General features: G+C 66.7%; 7 protein-coding genes across 7 annotated transcripts in view; 4 read left to right on the top strand and 3 right to left on the bottom strand.

Moving 5' to 3' along the window:
• Positions 1-60: 60 nt before the first annotated feature.
• CHLNCDRAFT_142113 (hypothetical protein) lies at positions 61-1,461 on the top strand (the record flags this gene model as incomplete). The annotated part of the gene is made up of 6 exons (XM_005850267.1): positions 61-132; positions 247-285; positions 446-517; positions 766-839; positions 1,117-1,266; positions 1,422-1,461. 6 exons carry the CDS (start codon positions 61-63, stop codon positions 1,459-1,461), a joined length of 447 nt encoding a protein of 148 aa, XP_005850329.1.
• Positions 1,462-1,830: 369 nt separating this feature from the next.
• CHLNCDRAFT_142112 (hypothetical protein) lies at positions 1,831-4,480 on the bottom strand (the record flags this gene model as incomplete). The annotated part of the gene is made up of 12 exons (XM_005850012.1): positions 1,831-1,945; positions 2,102-2,170; positions 2,309-2,370; positions 2,474-2,581; positions 2,677-2,799; positions 2,957-3,052; positions 3,228-3,326; positions 3,477-3,613; positions 3,741-3,819; positions 4,114-4,145; positions 4,265-4,304; positions 4,442-4,480. 12 exons carry the CDS (start codon positions 4,478-4,480, stop codon positions 1,831-1,833), a joined length of 999 nt encoding a protein of 332 aa, XP_005850074.1.
• Positions 4,481-5,243: 763 nt separating this feature from the next.
• On the bottom strand, positions 5,244-6,351 carry CHLNCDRAFT_12126 (hypothetical protein; the record flags this gene model as incomplete). Its single annotated transcript, XM_005850011.1, has 4 exons — positions 5,244-5,401; positions 5,603-5,714; positions 5,956-6,044; positions 6,255-6,351. Coding segments are annotated over 4 exons (456 nt in total), but the record flags the coding sequence as incomplete, so codon positions are not given.
• A 5,590-nt stretch (positions 6,352-11,941) lies between these two features.
• On the top strand, positions 11,942-13,308 carry CHLNCDRAFT_142110 (hypothetical protein; the record flags this gene model as incomplete). The annotated part of the gene is made up of 3 exons (XM_005850266.1): positions 11,942-12,234; positions 12,468-12,554; positions 12,657-13,308. 3 exons carry the CDS (start codon positions 11,942-11,944, stop codon positions 13,306-13,308), a joined length of 1,032 nt encoding a protein of 343 aa, XP_005850328.1.
• Positions 13,309-13,733: 425 nt separating this feature from the next.
• Positions 13,734-15,298, top strand: CHLNCDRAFT_142109 (hypothetical protein; the record flags this gene model as incomplete). The annotated part of the gene is made up of 6 exons (XM_005850265.1): positions 13,734-13,779; positions 13,874-14,010; positions 14,178-14,249; positions 14,375-14,542; positions 14,741-14,919; positions 15,073-15,298. 6 exons carry the CDS (start codon positions 13,734-13,736, stop codon positions 15,296-15,298), a joined length of 828 nt encoding a protein of 275 aa, XP_005850327.1.
• A 449-nt stretch (positions 15,299-15,747) lies between these two features.
• CHLNCDRAFT_142108 (hypothetical protein) lies at positions 15,748-16,831 on the top strand (the record flags this gene model as incomplete). Its single annotated transcript, XM_005850264.1, has 4 exons — positions 15,748-15,945; positions 16,038-16,160; positions 16,309-16,610; positions 16,765-16,831. 4 exons carry the CDS (start codon positions 15,748-15,750, stop codon positions 16,829-16,831), a joined length of 690 nt encoding a protein of 229 aa, XP_005850326.1.
• A 699-nt stretch (positions 16,832-17,530) lies between these two features.
• CHLNCDRAFT_142107 (hypothetical protein) overlaps positions 17,531-22,453 on the bottom strand; it is a gene marked incomplete at both ends in the record, with an annotated part of 6,429 nt that continues 1,506 nt past the window's right edge. Inside the window, 16 exons of the mRNA XM_005850010.1 lie at positions 17,531-17,838; positions 18,028-18,179; positions 18,424-18,518; positions 18,731-18,805; positions 18,985-19,065; positions 19,480-19,639; positions 19,803-19,872; positions 20,108-20,203; positions 20,369-20,450; positions 20,612-20,713; positions 20,931-21,011; positions 21,221-21,312; positions 21,495-21,567; positions 21,686-21,788; positions 21,958-22,050; positions 22,262-22,362. Coding sequence (XP_005850072.1) covers positions 17,531-17,838; positions 18,028-18,179; positions 18,424-18,518; positions 18,731-18,805; positions 18,985-19,065; positions 19,480-19,639; positions 19,803-19,872; positions 20,108-20,203; positions 20,369-20,450; positions 20,612-20,713; positions 20,931-21,011; positions 21,221-21,312; positions 21,495-21,567; positions 21,686-21,788; positions 21,958-22,050; positions 22,262-22,362 — 1,764 coding nt within the window. The remainder of the gene's footprint in view (positions 17,839-18,027; positions 18,180-18,423; positions 18,519-18,730; positions 18,806-18,984; positions 19,066-19,479; positions 19,640-19,802; positions 19,873-20,107; positions 20,204-20,368; positions 20,451-20,611; positions 20,714-20,930; positions 21,012-21,220; positions 21,313-21,494; positions 21,568-21,685; positions 21,789-21,957; positions 22,051-22,261; positions 22,363-22,453) is intronic.

The raw sequence follows: 22,453 nt of genomic DNA, 5'->3' as shown, positions 1-22,453 counted from the left end.
TCACCTTGCTTGGGGGGCCGGTTTTATTGCCTGCTGACCAGCTGTTGCCACCTGGGGCGAATGATATGCCTGCAGACCAGCGAGGAGGTGCTGGAGTGGAGCATCAACAATGTGATGAAGGAGGGGGACGAGGTTGGTCAGCCCTCCTTGGCTTGGTTCCCCACTGTCCTCTTGCCTGTCTGCGTCACAGGCTGCTCCTCCCTGCTGACCCCGCCCCGCCTGCCCCGCGGCTGCCTCTGCCTGCAGATCCACCTGCTGCACATCATCCCCGTGCCAATGCCAGAGGTGAGCTCTCCTTCCTGCCTGCCTGTCCTCGTGCGCCTGAGTGGCCCTCAGCCAGCTTGCATCCCCATTTAGGTGGCAGCGCTGCTGGCTCCGCGCTGGCTGCCTGGAAGCCAGCTGACCTGCTTTGCTGCGCCGCTGGCGCGCTGCGCGCTGCCTGCAGGTCATCGGCGGCATTGGCGCCATGGATAGCATCGTCACCGTGGACCCCGACCCCCAGACCGACCTCAAGCATGTGCGTGCCTGCGGGCGCACGCCTGCCTGCTTGTGCTGGCTGCAGTCTGCCCAATGGCAGACGCCCCTTGCGGCACGGGTGCCTGACGCGGCGCATGCCAGCCACGTGCCTCCAGCGGCTGCAAGGGCTGCAAGTGGCCAAGTCTGGTCATCTCATCGTGCGGCGCCCAACAGCAGAGCCACGTGCCACTGCGCCAGTCGCTGAGCTGTGCACACCTGCGCCGCGCCGCGCTGCGTGCCCCTGTGCAGATTGCCGAGGCCAAGGAGTTCATGAAGCGGCGGTTTGTGACCAAGCTGGCCAGCCGCAACATCGCCTACAAAGTGTGAGTGTGGGCTGGGGTTGGAGGCTTGTGATGGAGGGAAGCTGCTGTGCTGCTGCAGGCTGGTGGTGCATGGTGTCAGCTGCGTGCCAACTAAGCTGTCCAGAGTCTGTGTGTGGGCTGGCGTCCTTTCCGGGAACTGGGCTTCCTCCCGCTTGGGAGGGCTGCCTGGTCACCCTCCCCTGCCCTCCACTGGGAGTCCTTTGTGTGCTCCCCTCCCGCACCTGCCTCCCCACCTCACCTTACCTTGCGCGCCTCTCTCCCCTGCGCCTCGCTGCAGCGAGATTGTGCACTTCCTCACCGACAATGACAGCATCGGCGAGGCGATCTGCAAGCGCGGCGAGGCGCTGGGCGCGGCGGCCGTCATCATGGCCAAGCACCAGCGCGGCGCCATCGCAGAGTTCTTCCTTGGCTCGGTGACCAAGTACTGGTGAGCGGCGGCATGCGGGGTGGAGCGGGTTGATGGTTGCAATGGTGATGTGACATGGCTTGCCAGTGCGTGCCAGAAGCAGCAGCAGCAGGGCAGCAGCCGAGCCGCAGCGTGTCCGCACAACCTGACTGCCCCTGCCCCTCGCCCTGCTGCAGCACGCACCACTGCAAGCAGCCTCTCATCGTGCTGCACTGATGCTGCTTGTGGCACATGGGACCCTGGCGTAGCCAGCGAGGCGCCTGCAGCGAGCGGCACGGCCTTCACCCCCTGTGTACATCCATCCCCACGCTCCTCTTCTCTCCCCCCCCCCAACCCTTGTTTCGCCCCCTTTCTATCACTGTGTTGTATGAATGCCGACCCAACCAACGCATGCTAGGCTATAGCGTTTGTTATGCAGCTGCAAATCGGGTCCATTGCCCTGCGCTGCCTTTCACCTGAAGTTGACAGCTTGTTCAGCAGCAATTGACAGCGGAACGGCGCTAGGATCTTGGTTCTAAACAATCAGCGTGCTGTGAAAACCCAATCCCCACGGAGCAACTTCTCATCTGCTTTCCGCTGGTCGTCTCAGGCGGCGGGCGCGGAGCCCACCAGGCAGCTGCGGAAGCTGGCGTTGATCTCGTCCCGGTCCAGGTTGCGCCCAATGAAGACCAGGCGGTTCACCCGCTTCTCATCGGGGCCCCTGCAATGGGGCGGGCAGCAGCAGCACGCCGCTCAGCATCCAGCTCAGCATGTACATGCACGCAAGCGCCTGTGGCTGGCGGCATGATGTGCTTGGCACGGCGTGCCGCGGCAACAGGCTGCCGCGCATCGAGCACAGGTCCTGGGGTGGGCTCACCAGGGGCGGCCGGCGCCATCGGCGCTGGAGGAGAAGGCCAGCAGCATGTGCACGCCCTGGAAGACGTGCCTGCACAGGAGGGCAGGCGGCGCACGCATGTAGGCCAGCTTCAGCGCTCAGCTGTCAGCGCAGGCAGCTGCCACGGTGCACTGCCAATGCTTCTTCATTCTTTGGACCATATGCCGGCCCCGGGCGGGCTGAGCGCACTTGTCGTCGGAGCCCTCAAAGCACAGGATGCCCTTGGAGCGGAAGATGTCGGCGCCCTTGTCCTGCGAGGCGTGTGTGGGGCACAGCCGGCGGCAGCCGGGGTCAGCTGAGCGGGTACACGATGCAACCGGGGGGCGGCATGCACCGAGGCGCGTGTCGGCCCACCTGCAGCAGCTTGCTGAGCCAGCGCTGGGCCTTGGCGAAGCTCAGGTTGCCGTCGGCGTCGATGCCCACCGACGTCACGTCGGAGCTGTGACTGTGCTCGGCGCCCTCCTGCACAGTCAGGGCTTGAACCTCGTTGAGAGTAAGCTGGTCCGTCCAGCTTACTTACAGCAGATCTGCTGCCGCTGCCCCTCAGCTTAGCTCACATCCAGGAAGTCTGGCTCCTCCTCCAGGATGCGGTCAAGGGAGAAGGCGCGGATGCCCAACACACGGTCCAAGTCGGCGCGCGAGTTGACCGTCTCGATGATCTCGGCGGCGGCGTTGATGCCCTGCGCTTGCGCAGCCGGGCGGGAGGGGCGGTGGCAGGCTTCAAGAGACGGGATGGGCAGCAGCCCTGGCGGAGGGCAGCCAATCTGTGCAGGGTATGGTGCCCGCCCGCCTCCCAGCCGCCACGCAGGCCGCCAGCGCTGCTCCCAGGCATCCCACCTTGATGCGCTTCACCACGGCCGCCTTCTCCTTCTGGCTCACCAGGTCCACCTTGTTGAGCAGGATGCGGTCGGCAAAGGCCAACTGCTCCACCGCCTGCACACAAGCGGGGCAAGCAAGCAGCGGAGCATGGTGGGGGCGGGAATGGGAGGTGCAGCATGTGGACGGGACGGAGGCTGCTGCTGCTGCTGGTGCCGCCACGGCCGCGTCTGCTTCGGCTGGTCATGCAAGGCGTTGTGCGGCACACCGCACAGCCCCGCGGCCGCCGCACCTCATTCTCGGCGCCCTCCTCAATCTGCGCGTCGTCCAGGTGCTGCAGGATGTGCTTGGCGTCCACCACGGTGAGGATGGCATCCAGGCGCACCAGGTCCTGCGGCAGGTAAGCAAGACATGCGAGCAGGGCGCAGGAGGGTGGCATGGGGAGGCAAGATTGCGCGGTGCTTGCCCGTGCTGCACAGAACTTGGCGGCAGCTCTGTCCAGCCGGCAGCAGCTGCCATCCACTGGATCCACTGGTGGCACCTTGAGATCGTCGTCAACGAAGAAAGTCTGCGCCACGGGCGCCGGGTCGGCCAGCCCCGTGGTCTCGATGAGGATGGCGTCAAACCGGTGCTTGCGCTTCAGCAGCTTGTGCAGGATGCGGATGAGGTCGCCGCGCACTGCGCCCACGGGGCCAGCAAGGGCATCGAGCACGGAGCTGGGGCACCAGGGGGCAACCGGCGGTGTGCCGCCATGGGCAGCCCAGGTGCCTGCCTGCCCTGGAGCACGGCGCTGGCTGCCACCCACCCGTGCAGCAGATGCAGCCGTTGTTCATCTCGAAGATCTCCTCCTTGGTCTCGACCACCAGGCCGTCGTCCACGCCGACCTGTGCGGAGAGCGGGAGAGGGCGGGGGGGGGGGGGAGGCAAGGGGTAGTGGGATTCTGGTCTCGCGGTGGCGAGCACGTTGCACTCAAGCAGCCATTGTTCTCATGGACTTCTTCTCATTATGCATACATAGTATACTTGATTTTCACCTCCCCGAACTCGTTCTGCGATTGTTCATTCACCAGGGAGGGAGGGGGTAGGAGAGCAGCAGCAACGGCAGAGTCAGCCAGAGGCAGCGGGAAGTGACATTCAAGCAGGGAGCGAGGCGAAGGCAAGTGCAAGGCAGGGATCCACCTCGATGATCGCAATCTTCTTGCCGTGCTGGCCTGCGCACAAAACAGCACGGGGGGGGTTGGTGGCGGGGCAGCAGGCAGCGCCAGGTGGCACACGCAGTGGCGGCGCCGTGGTGGCAAGCTCAGGTTGCCTGTAACTTTGTCCCGCTCACCGGTCAAGATGTGGTTTATAAGGGTGGTCTTGCCAGAGCCCTGGACAGCACGGCAAAGCAAAGTTGCGATGCCGCGCTGAGGCGCCATCACCGCCCACCCCATCACTGCCCATGGCGTGTGCTGGATGGCGGCGCTGGAGGCCAAAGCACGGTTTTAAGCTCCCTATCCAGCCTCACCAGGAAGCCGGTAATCACGGTGACAGGAACGGGCTCCATTTCCTTTCCCTCTCTTCTCGATACCTGGGGATTGCTACCACGGGAAATTCGGGTCGCCCACCGACGGGAACACCCGCGCTCCTGCACCCGTGTAGCCGAATACAGGCGCCATTCAGGCTTCAAGACGGGGTGGTGCGTCATGCCAGAGGTGACACCTCTGCCCCACCAAATAGCCTCGATCGAGCCGCCCTCTCACCTGTAGATTGCTGTGTAGCTCTGGTAGAGGCGAGGGGTGGAGAGATGGGCAGTAATAGGGGAGGAGCAGGGGTGCAGGGGCTTCTGGGGACTGGGAACTTCCTGTGGGGATTTCTGTCTCAGGGTCAAAAGAAGAACTGAATTGCAGGAGCCTCCATTCAGTTGATAAATGCCTTTCGGGGCACACACACCAGCGGCAACAGACCCCAGTGCTCCACCGCCTGCTGGTCCCCGCCGCCGTCACACGGCGTGTGCCGACATGTACAGCGTGTGCTGGCCCTCGCTCCTGACCTCCCCATGAACTCCAGATCAGGCGTAATTACACTGGACAAAAGAAGAACAGAGGGCGATGGCTGCACACTGCCGGCCTTGCCACCGCACGCTCGCGTCTCGCCCCAGCCCGCCCCCTCACTCGCACACCACCTTGGAAAACATGCCGACCGTCTGCCGCCTGCAGCATGGAGGCGCGCACACGAGGGCAGCAGGGGTCGGCCTGCAGCGCGCCGGCGCGCCCGCCGCAGGCACGTGTGCATGGAGTCACCGCCAGAGTGCACCGCTCGGCTGGCGCGCGCCTGCACGACTTGACGGCCCGCAGCTCCACATCAAACACCTCGTACTGCTTGGCGGAGAAGAAGGTGGAGGGGCCCACGGGCGGGCCCAGCTCCGGGGGCACCACGATGCGCCGCTTGCCCCCCGGCTTCATGCTCTTGATGCCCAGCTCAAAGCCTGGGGGCAGGCCAGGAGGGGAGGCCGACGGGCGGTAGCGACTGTGAGCAGCGGCGGCAGGTTTGGCAGACCCTGCGCTCCCAGCCTGCCTGCCTCGAAGCATCCAACCAGCTGCACGCTGCCACCGTCCAGGCCTGGCGGACGCGTGCAGCAGACGAGCCTGGCCAGGAGCAGCGCCGCCCCCGGCCCCTGGATCCCCACCCGGTATGAGGCCCTGGATGCCTAGCTGCGTCTGCGCGGGCTGGCCCTTGCGATAGGAGGAGTCGATGGTGGCCGCCGCCTCGTTGTACGCGGTGTAGTCGAAGATGACTTGCTGGGGCAGGGGCAGGGCGGGGGTGGGGAGGGGGAAGGGCAGGGTGCTCGAGGGCAGCGAGATCAGGCTGGGCTAAAGGAGCTGGGAGGGCACCTTATGAACCCTCCTTCACTCGCTCGCTGATGAACCCTCCTTTACTCACACCGCGGCCCATGCATGCAGACACCACCACCACCGCCGCCATGTGCGCACGGCCAGGTGCAGCAATCCCCACCAGCCGCCGCCGCCGCCGCCGGCCCACCTGGCCGTCCACGGGCAGCTCCCCGCTGCCCTCCACAAAGTCCTTGAAGATGAGCCCGTCGGGGCTCCGCTGGTAGCCGTCGCCCAGCACTGCGTGGTGCATGGCAGGTGGGGGAGTGAGGAAGGGAGGGAGGGGAGTTCACAGCCAGGTCAGGTAGGCAGGGGAGCGATAGGGTGCAGGCAAGTCTCGCAGCAGCAGGCCGGCCTCTCCACCCCCTCCGCAGCTCACAACCAGCTGGTGCCAGCCCCATCTGGCTGCATCCCCCCCTTCCAGCTGCAGCTACAGGCCGGGGAGCCCACCCGTCATGTCGTAGCCCTCGCGCACAAAGGCGGGGAAGTCTGGCGGCCTGTTGTTCTGCCGCTGGGTGCGCAGGTTGTACTCCAAAATCTGCTTCTGAGCCGCAGTGAAGTTCTCCACGGCGCTGAAGGGCTCCAGGAACGTCTGCCCCTGGCCGTCAATCACGTTCTCTGCCGCCGCGGCGGGGCGCACGGGCGGCAGCGCGGCGCCCGCCGCCGCCGCCGCCGCGCCCGCCAGCAGCTGGCGCCGCGACGGCGCGCCGCACGCCTGCTGCTGCTGGGACGGCGTGGGCTGCTGTTGCCGCTGGGCCTGGGCAGAGCAAGAGGCCCGGGAGCGGCGCCTGCGCACGTGGGGCGAGCAGCCAGTGGGTGATTTCAGGAGGCGGCGGCGGCGGGCGGCGACAGGAGGGAGATGGCGCGCGTGGCCCAGGAGGCCGCTGCATCATGCCGCGATGGCTTACTTGCTGCCTCCACTGCCCCGTGAGGCACTAGCGGCCGACTGGAAGGGCCTTGCGGCACTGGCGGCCTGCATGGCTCTCGCTGGTGCGTCTGGAAGCGAGCAGAGCAACTGCTATGGTGTGCGACTGCGGGGATATGGCCGGGCGCGTTCAGAGGCGGGCCAGTTTTAGGGATGATGCCAGCCTGTCGCCCGCCAGCCGGGCGCCGCCGCTATCGGCCGCCACCTCGTTCACATGATGCGCTTGAGCCCCACCCAGATGCGCATCCTAACGATTCTTACAGTGATACAGCTATCCAGCATGCAGCAGGTACAGGTGGTCGTCCCGGCACCCTACAGCGACGCACCCGCCGCCGCCAGCGGAGGCGACACTTGCTGCCGGCGCCGCAAAGACGTCGCCTGGCAGCTGCACTGCATCCAGCACGCAGGACGGCCGGCTGCCGTGGGCTGGCTGCTCGCTGTTGCTGCTCTTCCCGCCATTCTGAGCCAGCAGGCTGGCAAGATCTAGCAGTGCCACAATGCCGGATGCCAGACAGACCACCAACTGCTGCCGCTGCTCCTGGCCTCTGGTGAGCTGCTCCACGCCGGTGACCTTGGCTCCTAGCTCAACAGCCGCCAGCTTCCGCCCGCTGCTGGCCTCCAGAGCTGCTAGCTGGCCTGCCTGGGTACCCACCAGCAGCACCTGCCCGCCCCCCGAGGGCTCTGCTGCCCGCAGCAGAAGCAGCGGCGCAAAGACAGCACCGCCGATGTTGGTGCGCCACAGCTGGGCCCCGTCGCTGCTGCGCAGCGCTGTGATGCTGCCATCCACAGCTGCTGCCAGCAGGCCACCGCCGCCGGGCAGCACAGCTGCCGGCGCAAAGAGCGGCGCGGGGCCTCGCCACTCCCACGCCACTCCAAGCTGCAGGCTGGTGCTGTCTGCTTGGCTGCCCGGCGTCACTGCAATGGCCAGCAGGCTGCCATCTAGGCAGCAAACCAGAGCAAGCTTCTGCTCAGCATCGAAGCTCACTGCCGCCGACGCGGCCGCCGGCAGCGCAAGCCGCGCCACCTCGTGCCCAGGCGCCGCAGCCACCAGCAGTTGCCTGCCATGGGTGGGCTGCCACACACAGCCACACCAAGGGTCGCAGGCGGGGGGCGCGCGCATGCCGCCGCCGGCATGGATGCTGCCAGCGATGCTGCCACTGCTGCCTTCCAGAAAGAAGAGGGTTCCATCATTGGTGGCTGCAGCCACGCACAGCCGCCCTTCAGCCACCCCCTCATCGGGCTGCTGCTGGTCCGCTGCTGGTGTGTAGCAGAGAGCCAGGCCGGCATCTGTTCTGTCGGGCAGCACCGTCTGCCACAGCCGCTGCCCACTGGCGGCAGCGTAGCAGCACACGTCGCCACCATGGGAGCAGGCAAGCACGCGCCCGCCCTGGCGCTGCTGCTGCCGGATCGCCGCCGCTGGACCCGGCGGCGCACCTATCGCTTCTGGCGCAGCAGGCTCAATGAGGGGAGCGGCGTCCACGCACTGCAGCATCTTGGCCCGCCACGCCAGCCGCAGCACGCCTGACGCCGCAACCTGCTGCTGCTGCTGCCGCTGCCGCTGTGGGCTGGCATCACCGCCGCTGACGTCTAGCCCCCGTGCCGCCAGCTGCTGCTGCTGCTGCTGCTCATGTGCAGCTTGCACCTGTCCGCCGCCTCCTCTCAGTCTATCCGCTGTTGCTGCTGCTGCTCCATCTCCTGCCGCTGCTCCTGCTGCCGCTGTCTCTGCCAGGCTGGCGGCAGAGTTAAGGAAAGCTGCCAGCGAGCGCACGGTGGGGTGCCGGAACACAGCCTCGACGTCGCCGCCCGCCACCTGCCCCGCAATGTGCGCCGCCATCAAGGAGTTGCCGCCGATGGCAAACAGGTTGGAGGTGGCCTCGAAATCGGTATGCCCCAGCGCCGCCGCAAACGCCCGGCTGACCGCGAGCTCGCTGACTGCGCCGACATTCACACGCTGCCGCTTGGCTGGCCGCGCATCCCCCGCTCCTCTCTGCTCCTCGGCGGTGGGTGGAACAAGCTGCGAGGCCGGCAGCTCTGAGCGCTGCACCTTGCCCGCTGCCGACCGCGGCAGCCGCGGCAGCACCAGCACGTGCTGCGGTACTGCCGCTGGTGGCAGCCGCTGCCGGCACCACTGCTGCAGCGCGCTGGTGTCGTCGGCGGAAGTCTGCTCTGTGCTAGTGGCAGCAGCCCCGCTGGTGCTGCTGTCGCCCACGGGGCTGGACCTCAGTTCGGCATAAGCTGCAAGCACCGGGCCGGCGGGCAGCTGCCACAGCTTGGCGGCGGCGGCGGCCACTACCGGGTGCTGACTCAGCGCCAGCTCCACCTCCGCCAGGTCTACTCGCACGCCTGCACGCAGGCAGCATGTGAGCGCCAGACAGGAGGTTGCATTCTTGGCCAGTTCTCTACGTGCTGAGGCAGGTTTGGCTCAAGCAGCCCACACCCACCTCCAATTTTGACTTGCAGGTCCTTCCTGCCCGCCAGGTGCAGGCAGCCGGCAGAGTCCAGCCAGCCCAAGTCCCCTGTGAGGAACAGCCGCGTGCTTTCCTCCTGCCAGAAGGCCGCAGGCAGGTCGGCAGCCGCCGCAACCGCCGCTCCTGCCCGCCACGCCTGCTCCAGCAGGTTGGTCGGGAGACCTACAAAGCGCTGCTGGGCAGCTGCTGCGGCTGCTGGGTGGCTGCAGAGGTAGCCTGCTGCCAGCGCTGCGCCTGCCACAGCCACCTGCCCTATGCTGCCCGCCGGCTGGACCAGCTGCCGCCCGCTGCTGCCCAGACTGGACTCCCCGCCCTCCGCAGGTGCCAGCACTGCGACCAAGGTGCCGCTGATGGGCTGGCCAACTGGCACAGACTGTTCAGGCTGCTTCTGCTGCTTCTGCGGGTCTTCACTCATTGCGGGCGGCTGCCACCTGGTGCAATTAAAGGCAGTGCAGTCTGCCGCCACCTCGGTGCTGCCATACAGGTTCCAGATGCAGCAGCCAGGCGGCATTATGTGCTGCAGCTCCGCCAGCAGAGGCGGCGGCAGGGACTCGCCGCTGCTGACAGCCAGTCGCAGCTTCAGGGCAGCCGCGGCGCTGGGCTGCTGGCGCATGCAGGACGCCAGCGCCCGCCACAGCGTGGGCACCGCTGCCAGGTGCGTGATGCGCTGCTCAGCCAAGGTCTGGAGCAGCTGCAAACAGGCAGGACAGGCAGGCGAGGCGGGTCAGTGCACGAGACGGGTTCCTTCCAACAGGCCGCCTGCCATTTCGAACAGGGCACCGAATCCCGCAGCAGCCGGCGGCCAGTGCTTGCCTGGCCGGGGTCCCGCATCACCGCCTGTGGGACAGCCGCCAGCGTGGCGCCCGCCAGCAGTGGCCCTAGCACCTCCCACACGCTGTCCACAAAGGTAGGCTTGGTCTTGAAGGCCACTCGGTCGCCCGCCTGCACCCCGGGCGCATGGGTGGCATGCATGGCAGCATGGGGATGCATGGCAGCATGGGGACAATGCACGCTGTGGGCAGGCCAAGGCCCTCCACCCTCATCTCCCCATGTAGCGACCACTTCCATCTCCCAGCCGTCCTTCTCCCTCCCTCCCCACCCTGCCCAAGCCTACCTGGAAGGGGCAGGTCTTTTGCATCCAGCTGCAGCGGTTGAGGACGCCCGCTTCCGTGCCGCGCACGCCCAGGGGGCCGCCCGTGGAGCCCGAGGTGAACAGCAGGTAGCAGCACCTCTGCTCGCCATCCCACCACGGCTCCTGCTGCTGCCTGATGGGGTGTTGCTCCTGCTGCTGCTGTGTTGGCGCAGTTTCTTGCGCTGCATCGGGACCCTGGTGCTCACGCCTGGCCGCCTCCCGCAGCAGGCCTGCCAGGGGCGGCAGCTCCACCAGCGGGAAGCCTGTCACTGCAGGGCGACCGTGGCCGCCACAGCTGGCGGCAGCGGCGGACCACACAACAGATGCGGGCTGCGCTTCATGGCACACTTGCTGCAGGCGCTGTGGTGGCCAGCTGGGGTCCAGCGGCAAGAAGGTCAGCCTGCAGAGGGCGTTCAACGGGATGTGAGGCTTTACGTCGTATTCAGAGATTTACGTCGTATTCAGGAGTTGGAGGCTGGCACCCCAATCCAGGCATCTGTGCAAGGCCACGGCTCACCCGAGCTGCAGGGCTGCCAGCACGGCCACCACATATGCCGCTGAGTTGCTAAGGAAGATGGCCAAGACAGAGGAGGCTTCGTCGATTGACGACAACAGCGCAGGCTCCTGCAGCAGGTCAGCGACGGAACCCGCCTGCGCGCAAGCGGCCGATGGCGGCGGGGGCGCAGGGCTTTGGATCTTCATACCGATCGATCGCACATTGCATTGGCGTTCCTGCCACCCAATTGGCGTCTCTGCGCACCAAAGCCAGCAGCTGGGGGCCGTTCCAAGCCGCTCCGCTGCCGGATGCCTCCACGACACAATGGCCGGGCTGCTGGGCGAGGGACTGCTGCAGCCGCTGCCACAGCAGCATGGTCGGGTCAGCGTGCAGGGCTTCCGGCCTGCAAGCAAAGCCGACGCCCACGTCAGCGACCAAATTGTACAAAAGGCGCCCTTGAGCCTCACATGGGAGTTCTGCTGGGTCCCATTTAAACCCGCAAATACTTCCTGACCATCCCGCCCGCTGGGTGGCAGTTCACGGCAGGCTGCATGGGGCCTGCGGCCTTGTTCTTGCCCATTCTGCCCGTTTCCTGGTTCATACAGACGCCCCGTCGACATCCGAGGTGTGCAGCGGCCGGCGGGGCTGCAGATTGCATTTGTGGGGCAGCACCGCCCGCCCCTGTGGTCGCAAACTCTCCCAACCACAGCGATGCAGTAGCTTGCTCCAGCGTCCCGCCATGGCGCCCGGACAGCCCCAACCCAAGCTAATCGAACTTCCTGAGGATGTGCTGCTGCGAGTCGCCGGTTACCTGCCTTTTTGGATGCGCTTGGAGCTATCCCTGGTCTGCCGCCGCCTGAGCCAGCTGTGCGCGGGGCCCAGCGAGCTGTGGAGAGTGGTGGACGCGCACATCCGCTTCCAGGGCGAGGGTACACCAGCTCGTGATATGAAAACAATCAACTCGTTTTCTTTCGCCATGGCATCCTTCCGCAGGCGAGCAGGCCGCCAAGGGGTGCATGCATGAAAGTCCTTCCGCTGCCCTTCCACCAGCCCGCCCAGGAATGCAACTGACCTTCGTGTCCTGGTTGGCCCCGCAGCTGGCTGCGTCCACGGCAGATGGCAGTTCGCGAGCTTGATTTTACGGTGCGCACTTCAATCCGAGGCGTCACATTCCCGCTGGCCTTCTTCATGTCGCCGCAACCGTTGGACAGCAGCTCACCGCTACCACTGGAGGTGCTGCGCATCGAGTATATAGGGAGCTTGGGACTGTTCCTGGGCAAAGGAAATGTGGCGGCAGCCCTGCCCCGCCTGCGCACGCTGTCCTTCTCCTGCACCGCCGTCCACGTGTCCCAGGGGACAGACGCCTCGCTGCCGCCGCTCTCCGACTTCAGCATCAGCAACGGCAGCCTGTCGGGCTCGGTAGACGCCCCTTTTCTGCCGCCCACCACCACTGGCGTCTGCTTTGCCGGGACAGGCTTCGCGCAGCTGCCACGTGGCGTGCTGCAGCTACCGGCGCTGCGCAGGCAAGCAGGCATGGGGATGCGGCTCGCCTGGTGGCGGCACGCTGCCTGCCCATCCACATTCCCCCCCATCGGCAGCTTTGCGTGTCAAATTCCAATTCATGTGGCCTTGCTCGCTGCAGCCTTGTCGTCGACCACAATGCTTGGAGCCCCAACAGCTTGGACGTCCTCATCCAGCTGTCAGAGCGGCTGGAGGAGCTGAACCTCAGGTACTGGGCGGGATGCATGGCCGAAGCCTCGACAGGCTGCTTGCTGCCTGCTGCCGCCGAGCATGCTCCCGCCGAATGCCGCCTGCTCCTCCCGCCTCGCAGCGAGTGCAGGCTGGGCCACGTGCCAGCTGCGCTGTCGGCTCTCACCAACCTGCGTGTCTGCTACCTGCACGGCGTGTTGGATGAGGGCGCCAGCGGCGAGCAGCTGGCCAGCTGGCAGGCGCTGGGCCCGCTGCGCCGCCTCCAGTTCCTCTCCATCAGCCGCAACGCGCTGCAGAGCCTGCCACCCGCGGTGGCGGCGCTGCCCGGCCTGCGCGGGCTGCACCTGGAGGAAAACGGCCTGCTGGAGCTGCCGGCAGGCGCACCTTGCTGGGGCGACTTGCGCGAGCTGGTTGTGGACTGGCACGCCGCCCTGGGCAGCCCCGCTGCGCTGCGTGGCGCCACACGCCTCACCCGCCTGGTGCTCAACGTGGATTCCCCAGAGGAGCCTACGGGATACGTGGGGCCCAGTGAGGCAGGCGAGCACCTGCTGCAGGCCCTGGCCGCCCTGCCCGGGCTGCGGCTTGTGGAGGAGGTGCGGCGGGGGTGGCGCCACGACATCGACCCAGACGTGGCTCATGTCATGTGGCACCTGGGGCGGCGCTGCCCAGACGCCCAGCTGGGCCGGCTGAACGGCACCAACGTGGGCTGGACGCTGTCGCGCCTGCTTGCCGGCCTGGAGCACAACAAGGGCCTGAGTCTGCTGCAAGATTGAATGACGTTTTGCCTTTGCCATGTACGAATTGTAACAGCCATATCCTTCGTGCCCAGTACCAGCATCCCGCGGCCGCCGGCCGGTCGCCGCCACTTCGCCAGGGCGGCGCTCCCCTCTTGCTGCCGCCACCCCTGCTGCTCTGTTGCCGCTCCCATGCCGCCTCTCCGGCGGCAAAGGGCATGGGATCGAGGTCCTGGCTGCGCCGTGCCTTAGGTGAGCCGGACAACGAGAGCGCTGGCGTGGGGCGAGTAGGTGAGCCGGGGCGTGTGCCTGATTCGCTATGTCATCGCAATGTGAGCCCCGACGGTGCTGGGTACAAAAGGCAGGCGCCTGCCTGCCTGCCCACTCCTCTTCTCTCCCGGCTCCTCCCGGCTCCCTGCGCCTCCTTCCCTCGCCCCTCTGCCCCACCACCCCCTCCAGCAGCCATGACCGCCTCTCGCGTGCTCTTCGACGCCACCTTTGGCTCCCCCTGTGAGTAGCCGCCTGCCCGCCAAACGGCGACGACTGATCCTCGCCGCATGGCGATGCACGTCACCGCCTGACCCCCTTTGCCTGCCTGCCGCAGTCGCCCAGCGGGTCCAGATCGCCCTCAAGGAGAAGGGCCTGGATTACAGCGTGCGCCAGGTCGATCTGGCCAACAAAGATGATGAGTTCCTGGCGATGTACCGTGCCATCCTGCCAGACCCGGCAGCATCGGCCAAGGTGGGAAGCAGCGCCCGGGTGTGGATGGCAGGGGCCCCAGGGGCAGTGTGCTTCTGCAGCTGTGTGATGGGCGGTGGTGGGCAGTGCCTCTGCCACAGCCTCGCTATCGCCCCAGCACACCGCCCTCACCTTACCTAATGCCCCAGTGCCCCCTCGTGTGCCTGCAGGTGCCCATCCTGAGGGACGGCGACATCGGCCTGGTGGAGAGCAGTGTCATCGTGGAGTACCTGGAGCACAAGGTGGGTGGGTAGGGGGGGTCGGTGGCCGGTGGATCTGTGGCCCTGGCCAGGCTGGTGGCGCCTACCACGCTACTAACGCCACCACACCCGCCCTTTGCCTCCTTCCCCCCCATACACTACTGCAGTACCCCGAGCCGCCGCTGCTGCCTGCCGACCCTGCGGCGGCCGCGGGCGTGCGCCTGTTTCTGGATGCCTTCCATCGCCAGTTCCCTGCTGCCTTCTTTGCACTGTTGGGCGCCGACACCCCTGCTGCTGTGGAGGCGGCGCGCCAGAAGCTGCAGACCGTGCTAGAGGTGGGTGAGGTTGTTTGGATGCCGGCAGGCTTGTGGGCGTGAGTGCTTGCTGAGGACAGGATAGCAGCAGGGCGGCCCAGCAGGGAGGGGCAGGAACAGGGAGGAGAAGGGGTGCAGGCTCGGCCAGCCAGCAGAGAGGTGCGCTGCCTGCTGGCCGCCACTAATCGCTGCCCTGCGCCCCTCCCCCTCCTGCCACAGGCTCTGGACGGCCTGCTGCTTGCCCACGGCAGCAGCCAGGGCGGCGACTACTTTGCGGGCGGCCACTACACCCTGGCCGAGGTCGTGGCCACCACCCTGCTGCAGCGCGCCGTGCTGGTGCTGCCCGCACACCGTGGCATCGACGTCTGGCAGCTCATCCGCGACGCCAAGCTCGACAGGTGGGGGTGGCTGCCTGCTGGCTGGCATCGCTCTGGCCTGCCTGCGCTGGCTGCCTGCCCGCCTCCCTGCCTGCCAGACCAGCGCAGCAAGCAGCGCCGAACCAAGCATCTAATCCAAGTGCCGTATTGCCCCCCCGCCGCCGCTGCCGACAGGCTGGAGAGCTGGCTGCAGGCGGCGCTGGCGCGTCCTTCCGCCGCCGAGACGCAGCCCGACGCCAAGGCCGTGATCGCCACGTTTGCCGCGTTTGTGGCGCCGCTCAAGCAGGAGGAGGAGGCCCCCGAAGCTGACAAGGCAGCCCCTGCAGCTGAGAAGCCCGGCCGCCTGGCCCGCCTGGCCAGTGTCATGCCCGGCCGCAAGCATGCCGCTCCCAGCGCATGACACTTCACCCTCTGTCCTAACTGCTGATGGGATTGAATCAATGTAAAGATTGAAAGGCTGCTGAACATTGAGCGTGGTTCTGGCGCCACCAGCCGTGGTCGTGGTGCTGCTGCCAGCCGAGGGCGCTGCACCGCGGCAGGCTCCACCGACTCCTGCGCTGGCGTGCTTCCCACAGAGTGCTGATGTGCCTGCAACTCAATCAACAGGACTTAAAAAAGCAAGCTCTGAGGCTACAGAACACTGCAGCAGCAACAGTTGTGTTCTGCCGAGGGCGGCAGCGGCGCCGTCGGAGGATAGGAGCCTCACCCCGAAACGCCCGCTGCGTCATCCCCCCTGCCGCGGGTGAACCACAAAACACGCGCTTTTGAATCTTCCTCTATTCTCTGCAGCATCCTCCCCTGCTCCTATCGGAGGGTTTTGTAGTCTCCGCAGCTACTCCACTCAGAAGCATGCAGACGATTGCGCGGGCCAGGGTGTCTGTCCGGGCGGCGGCCTCCACCACCGCTGCTGCAGCGCCTAAGAAGACTCTGCAGCCGCTCAACATCACCAAGCGCACGCTCATCGACTCCAGTGGCGGGAGGGCGGTCAGGAACATCGACGGCGAAATTTATGAGGTTGTCTACAACGCGGGCAGCGATTCGGTGAAGGTGGGCGATGCGCCAACGCCCTGCCAACATACCGCCGCCCACCCCCTGCCACCGCCCGCTGCCCACACCCGCCGCCGCCTCCCCGGCTGCAGGTGGTGTGCAAGTCTGCGCTCAAGGAGTATGCCGCGGAGGTTGGCAAGGACAGCCGCATCTCCATCATCCTAGAGTCGGCCACCCCCATCGCTGGCGGCCCGCCCTCCTTCCCGCAGCTGCAGGTGGGCGGGTGCTGACACAGCCTGGGCAGCAAGGCAGCCGTCATGCTGCCAGCTTTGAGCCCTGCTGCTTGTTGCCCTGGTTGGGAGGAGCCGTGTAATGAGCCTGCACGCTCACCCATGCCGCCGCCCCCCTCGCAAACTCCCGCAGGCGGTGCTGAAGTTTAGCGGCGCCGGCCCCGAGGCCATCAACGGCCGCGTGGCGATGCTGACCGTGCTGGGCGCCGCTGCTGCGGAGCTGGCCACCGGGCGCACGCTGCTGGAGCAGGCGGGCACGGGCGCGGGCGCCGCCGCCGCTGTGGGCCTCATGGCCTTTGTGACCGCCGCCTCGCTGGCGCCCGCCCTGGCCGGCAAGGTGCCCACCACCCGCGTCTTCCCCTCCACCACCGACTCCTACCCCGACCAGCAGATGCCCTACTTCTGGACCGCCCTGGCGGAGACCATCAACGGCCGGTGAGGTGCTGCTTCCCTTGGCAATGCATGGCTTGTTTGTGTGTGTGTTTGTGTGTGAAGATGCTTTGACAAAGTGTGTATGCGCATTCGGCATTTTGGCCCCCACCCCTCGGCCTCACATGTCCTGTGCTGCCCCATACGCCCGGCCTTGCAGGGCTGCCATGGTCGGCGTGGCAGGCATCATTGCCAACGAGCTGATCCGCGGCGCCCCCGTCTTCTGAGGAGTAGCAGCCAAATGCGACAACAGGTCCACACAAGGCTGGCGCCTCGTCACCGATAATTTGCCTGGGGGGATCAGCTACCCAGCCCCCTCTTGAACACAGACTCTCCTGAACATGACACCCTTTTGTGGGCTGCTACCAGCCCGGCGAAATGAATAGCACACTGGCCCTCTGCGCCCACCCGGGCGGCCTCCGCGCTCTGTGCTCCAGCCCCTCTGAAATTCGTGTCCTGGCTCTGCTTCCATTCCACATACATACATGTCCTCTGCCCTGCATTTTGTTCAGCGCTCCATTTAGCACACCCATTTCGTTCTCCCTCCGTCTGCCTTCACCCCAATTTTTTTTCTACCGGAGCCTGTGGCGCCTTGCGGCGGGCGCAACCAAACTAGTCCCAGCACCTGTCTCAATCGTGGCTGACTTAGTGTATGCAGTTTAACCATAAGAAGCATGTAGACCGCCACCAAATCGGTCATGCAGCAGCAGGCAGTCGACGAGACACGTGACGCAACATGTCTTTTCAGGCGTCTACAGCTGCAGCAGGCACAATACATTCTGAAACAGTTTCTGACGCCAGTGCTCCGAAAGGTCAGGCAGATCAGAAGGGTTGATTAACGGTGTGCACACGTCGTTGGTGTGGTTGGCGGGCTGGCGTGCTGCTCACTCGCTGTCTGCGCCACCATCATACTCCTCGTCCTCCCATCATACTCCTCCCTCTTTGTTTTTCTTCTCCATCACCTCCTCAACCTCCTCCTCCTCCTCCTCCACCACCTCCTCAACCTCCTCCTCCTCCTCCACCACCACCTCCTCAGCCTCCTCCTCCTCCTCGCCATCTTCGCCATCCCCCTCACCAGCCGAGTCCTCCTGCGCCTGCCTCTGGTGGCCAGCCGCGGCCTGCGGGCCCCGCAGCGAGATGCAGTCTGCGGCGCCGCACTTGCAGCCGCCCTGGAAGCCGGCGGCGTAGGCCTCGCCATAGTCCAGCGTCAGCTCCGTCATCGGCGCAATGTTCTCTGCGCAGGGCGAGCGGGCAGCCTTCAGCGAGTTTGTTTTGGGGAGTGGCAGAATCGGGTGAGCAGGGAGGGCAGGGCGGGCAGACGGAGGGATGGTGGCAGGGCGACTGGTAAGAGCGAGGTGCTGCGGAGCGCATGAGGCCTTGCCACCAGCCCCAGCGCCCCTCCAGCCCGGCAGCCCCGCCCCACCGCTGGCAAAGATGCAGATCTTGGGGCAGCGGCGGTCGTGGTGGGTGTCCAGCACCGGCTGCACGAAGCAGTTGGGAGCGCAGCTGTGGTTGAGGAAGGCGCCCACGTTGCGCTTGCGCAGCCCGCACGCCACAAACTCCGCCTTGGCCTGGCTGCAAGGGAGGATGGGGGTGGGGTGGGGTGGGGTAGGCAGTGTTGGTGCGGTGGTGGCGGCGGGGCAACGCAACGCTCGCCAACGGTGAGCGTGCGCCGGCCAGCCCCAGCCAGCCGGGCTGGCAGGGAGCGGGACAGCGCCCAGCCCTGCCGCGGATCGCACCCCGCTGCTGGGCAGGCTGGCAAGCAGCTGCCCAGTGCAGCGGTCGAGTGCAGCGAAGCGCGGCGGCGGCGGCCGCTCACTCTGGCACCACCTTCTCCGTCCCGTCCCAGTTTGTGTCTGGGCGGGGCGCCATGTCAAAGGTGTACTCAGCATCCTGCTCCTCCACAGTGCGCACCTGCAGAGGGACACACACTCTCAGGACAAAGGAGAGGGACTGGCGTGTGTGCATGTGTTGGTGGTGGCTGTGGCATGTGACAGTGTGTGTGTGAGGTTGGTTGGGGTGAGGGGGCACGGCGCAGGCGGCGCGAGAAGCGGCCCAGGGGCAGCATGTCACGAGTGTGGTGGGGCCGGCGGTGTGCGCCCAGCCTGCCCTCCAGCCCAGCTCACCAAATGCTCGTGCTCCTCAGCATCGTACACCTCCCCCACGTAGGCAACGACAAAGCCAAACTGGGGGATGGTGTCCTGTAGGTAACAGCGGGGGAGCCAGGCAGGCACACCCGCATGGCTGGCGTCAGCCGCTGGCATGGCGCTGCCAACGGGCGAAGCCAGGCGGCCCTTGTGGCCCGTCTGCCCAAACAACCGGCCCTGCCTCCCTGCCAGTCTGCTGCTACTGGCGCAGCCGCTGCGCCCATACTGCTCACAAGGGAGCGCACGCCCCAGCCTCGGCCGTTGCGCGTCTTGAAGATTTCCAGCCGGTACTTGGAAGCCCGCTGCGTCACCGCCTGCACCCGGTGGTCAATAGAGAGAGGTGTGTGAGGTGGGGGTGGGGGGTGGGGAGGAGTGGAGGTTCACACAATCTGTGGAGGTGGTGAGCAGGGGTGCACCCCTCGGGTGTGCATCAGCAGGGTGGCTGCCCGCCTCCTCCAGGGCCAAGCCCTCTCGACACCTCACCAGCTTGCACTCCTTGCCAATGGGGCAGCCAGCCCCGGGGCCGCACTTGTACACAACAGGCCGCGGGTTGAACAGCTGACCCTTGTCGTTGTATGCCACCCCCCGCAGCGGCACGGGGCAACACAAAACCCCGGATTTAAAACCCTCCCAAACCCGCCTTGATGAGGTTGGGCCAAACCGGCCGCAGGAGACGAGGAGGGCACGGGGGGGCCGGTAGGCTGGGCCGGTTGGCTCAAGGGCTTTACGTGGTTGAGCTTGGCAAGGTAGGGTTGGGGGTGGGTCTTGAGCTCCAGCGGCAGCACCGCCTGCGCCAGCTGCCCCGCCTTGGCCGCCGCCCGCCCCACAAACTCGTACTGCGTGATGTACTGCACCGCGGGGGTGTAGCCCTGCTCCCGCAGCTCCGCGCTGCATCGTGGGGCAGAAGGGGAGAAGGCTGGCGAGCGGGTGGATAGCAGAGATGGCAGGCAGCCCACCGGAGAGTGCATATGTGTGTGTGGGGGGGCACACATGTGGGGGTGGGGCAGCACCGCACAACACGGTGCAGCACCCCAAGCCGGGGGTTGCTCACATGCGCTCCGCGTTGATGCCCCGCACCACCTTGCCCACCAGCTGTCGCTCATCCGCAATATCGTCCAGCCCTGCGGGGAAGATAGGCACGCAATGCACGATTCGACTGACACAGCAGCAGGCGTAGGGGAGGAGTGATGGAGCGGTGGGAGGTGGAGAGGCGCCCCAGGCCCAGCATCACGCTGGCAACAACCACAGCACAGGGGGGCTGTGGAGTGCGCAAGTGAGGGAGCGCGCACATGGCGCGTGCCAGCGCCGGCCGGCAGCAGGCTGTGCACTCCACGGGCCCCGTGCAGCCCGGCGCACCCGTGCAGGGCGGGATGTCGCCCTGAGGCTCGTGGTCGGCGCCGCCCGCCAGCCAGGTGTCGTCGATGGCAGCCACAGGCCGCTCCTCCTTGCCGCCTGCACCAGGCGACGGCAAGCCGAGCAGGAGTGCAGGTGGGTGGGGCAATGCATGGACACAGCCCTGAGGGCTATCGAGGGAGGCAGCAACGCACATGGGTGGGATTATTAGAGTCAGCAGCGGATGGCGACCACGGCAGCGTGCAGCAGCACCCGGCCACTCACGTGAGATGTCCAGGTCCACCACTCCCTGCCGAGTCTTGGGCACGATGGCGCGCGCGGCGGCGATGCCGCCCCACTCCACGCGCTGCACGGCAGGGCAGGGCAGGGCAGGGCAGGGCAGCGCAGGGCAGCGCATCGCAGGGAAGGCACGCCTGGCACTGCACCAACTGGTGAACCAGGGGCGGCGGGCAAGGCAGGCATGCCATGCCGCCAGGCGCGGCTCCTGCCGGGCGCAATGCGCCGCACCTCTGACAGCAGCGGGCCCTGGCCCTTGCGCCGCCTGAGCAGGAACTGGTACACCCACGTCTGCTCCTTGCCCTTGACGTGCCGCATGGCCACCACATCGTACTGCAGCGGTGTGGTACACAAGCAGTGACGTTGGGCAGTGGCAGGCTGGCGGGGCGCACAGGCCAGCTGGTGTGGGCGCACAGGCCAGCCGGCCACCCTGTGCACGGCGGCTTGCAAGATAGCCGTGCACAGAGTGGCGCCAGAGCTGCGTGGGCTGGCGTGCCCCCGTTTCCTCTCAACAGGCAATGCTCTGACCAGTCTGCCGGCCTGCTCTCACCAGCCCATCATACAGGTAGCAGCAGCCATAGTGGCCGTGAGGGTCTTTCTGCTTGCGAGTGACACGCACAGGGATGCCCAGCTGCAGATGGGGAGTGGGCCGGGCGTGGGCAGGGCAGGGCAGGGCAAGGCGGGGCCTCAGCCAAGGAAGCATGAGCAGGCCTGGGAGGGCAGGGCCAATCAAGGTTGATGCCCTGCTGCCGTGCGCTGTGCCAGAGCAATCCTGCCCAAAACATGGCAGACACACCACCACAACCACTGGCACACCCCTGCCGCCCGCCACCCGCCCACCATGATGTTGCCCTGCAGGGCGGCGTTGCCACGCTGCAGTGACTGGTCGGCCACCTGGTTGCGCCCGTGCAGCAGATCATTGCCGCCCTCGCCTGCAGCGCCAGGCACGCGGAGCTGTTGTGCATCAGGCGTGGGTGAGAGCAGACGGAGGGGGTGGCTGGTGCGTGTGGCAGCAGGCGCTTGGAAACCGCCGCCAACGAGGTGATGGCCAGGTCTGTGATGGATCACGCACGGCCCTCCGGAAAAGCCTAAAAAAACAGCGAGGGTCACCCACCGGTGTACCAGAGCTCGGCGCCGTTGTCGCTGTCATCTTGGTACCAGCCGCTGACCATCACGCTGGTGGCAAACTGCGGCCATGGGCGGCGCAGGGACAAGAGGGCCGAGGGGCAGCGGCATGTGAGCAGGGGCAAACCGGGAGGCAACGTGGCGGGAGGCGGGAGCAGAGGCACGGCAGCCGGGGCCCACCGGCGGCGCGCCGTTGCCCGCCTTGCCCGCCCCCACAAAGTCGATGCCGGCGATGGGAACGCGGTGGAAGCCCATGCAGCACAGCTCTGACCGCGAGTACGCTCTGCAGGTGGCAGGCATGGCGGTGGTGGTGTGCGGCAGGGCAGCAGGGGCGAGGCCCGCCGCCCATCACACGGGCCAGCCAGAACCCAGTCGCTGCACCAGCCTGGCTAGCCCACTGGACAGGCGGCCTGCTGCAACGCTGTGCGCCTTGCCAGTACCCCCACGCACACCTGCTGCCAATGTCCCAGCCGGGGTAGTGCCCAGCCACCCTCTGGCCGCGGATGGCCAGCTTCTCCACATTCACCATGCGCGACTCCGCCGCCCTGTGCGGCATCCGAAGGGGGAGAGGTGCGCAGGGATTTGGACAGGCAGGTCTTGAGGTTCAAAGTCCATGAAGAAGGGCAAGGGTGGGGGTGGGACCAGCCAGAGCCACGCCAACACACGCAGGGAATGCACCACAGCTGCACCATTGCAGGGGGCACAGGCGTGGCCAAGCAGGCATACAGGCGGGGGTGCCGGCGGTACCGGCGGTACCTGTCGGGGCGGTTGGCGGGCCGCGGCTCCTTGCCAAACTTGCCCCGCGCCTTCTGGTCAGCAAGCACGGCCTCCACGCGCACCTTCTCATCCACCTCCGCCTGCTCGTGGAGCGGCCAGCAGCGGGGAGACGGGCGGAATCAGGCCAGCCCAGCCAGCAGCGGGTGGGGGGGGGGGGGGGGGCCCCCCAAA

Source organism: Chlorella variabilis, assembly GCF_000147415.1.
Source record: "Chlorella variabilis unplaced genomic scaffold CHLNCscaffold_4, whole genome shotgun sequence".
Lineage (NCBI taxonomy): Eukaryota > Viridiplantae > Chlorophyta > Trebouxiophyceae > Chlorellales > Chlorellaceae > Chlorella > Chlorella variabilis.
Note: the sequence above shows the minus strand (reverse complement) of the source record. Positions and strands in the feature narration are given on the sequence as shown.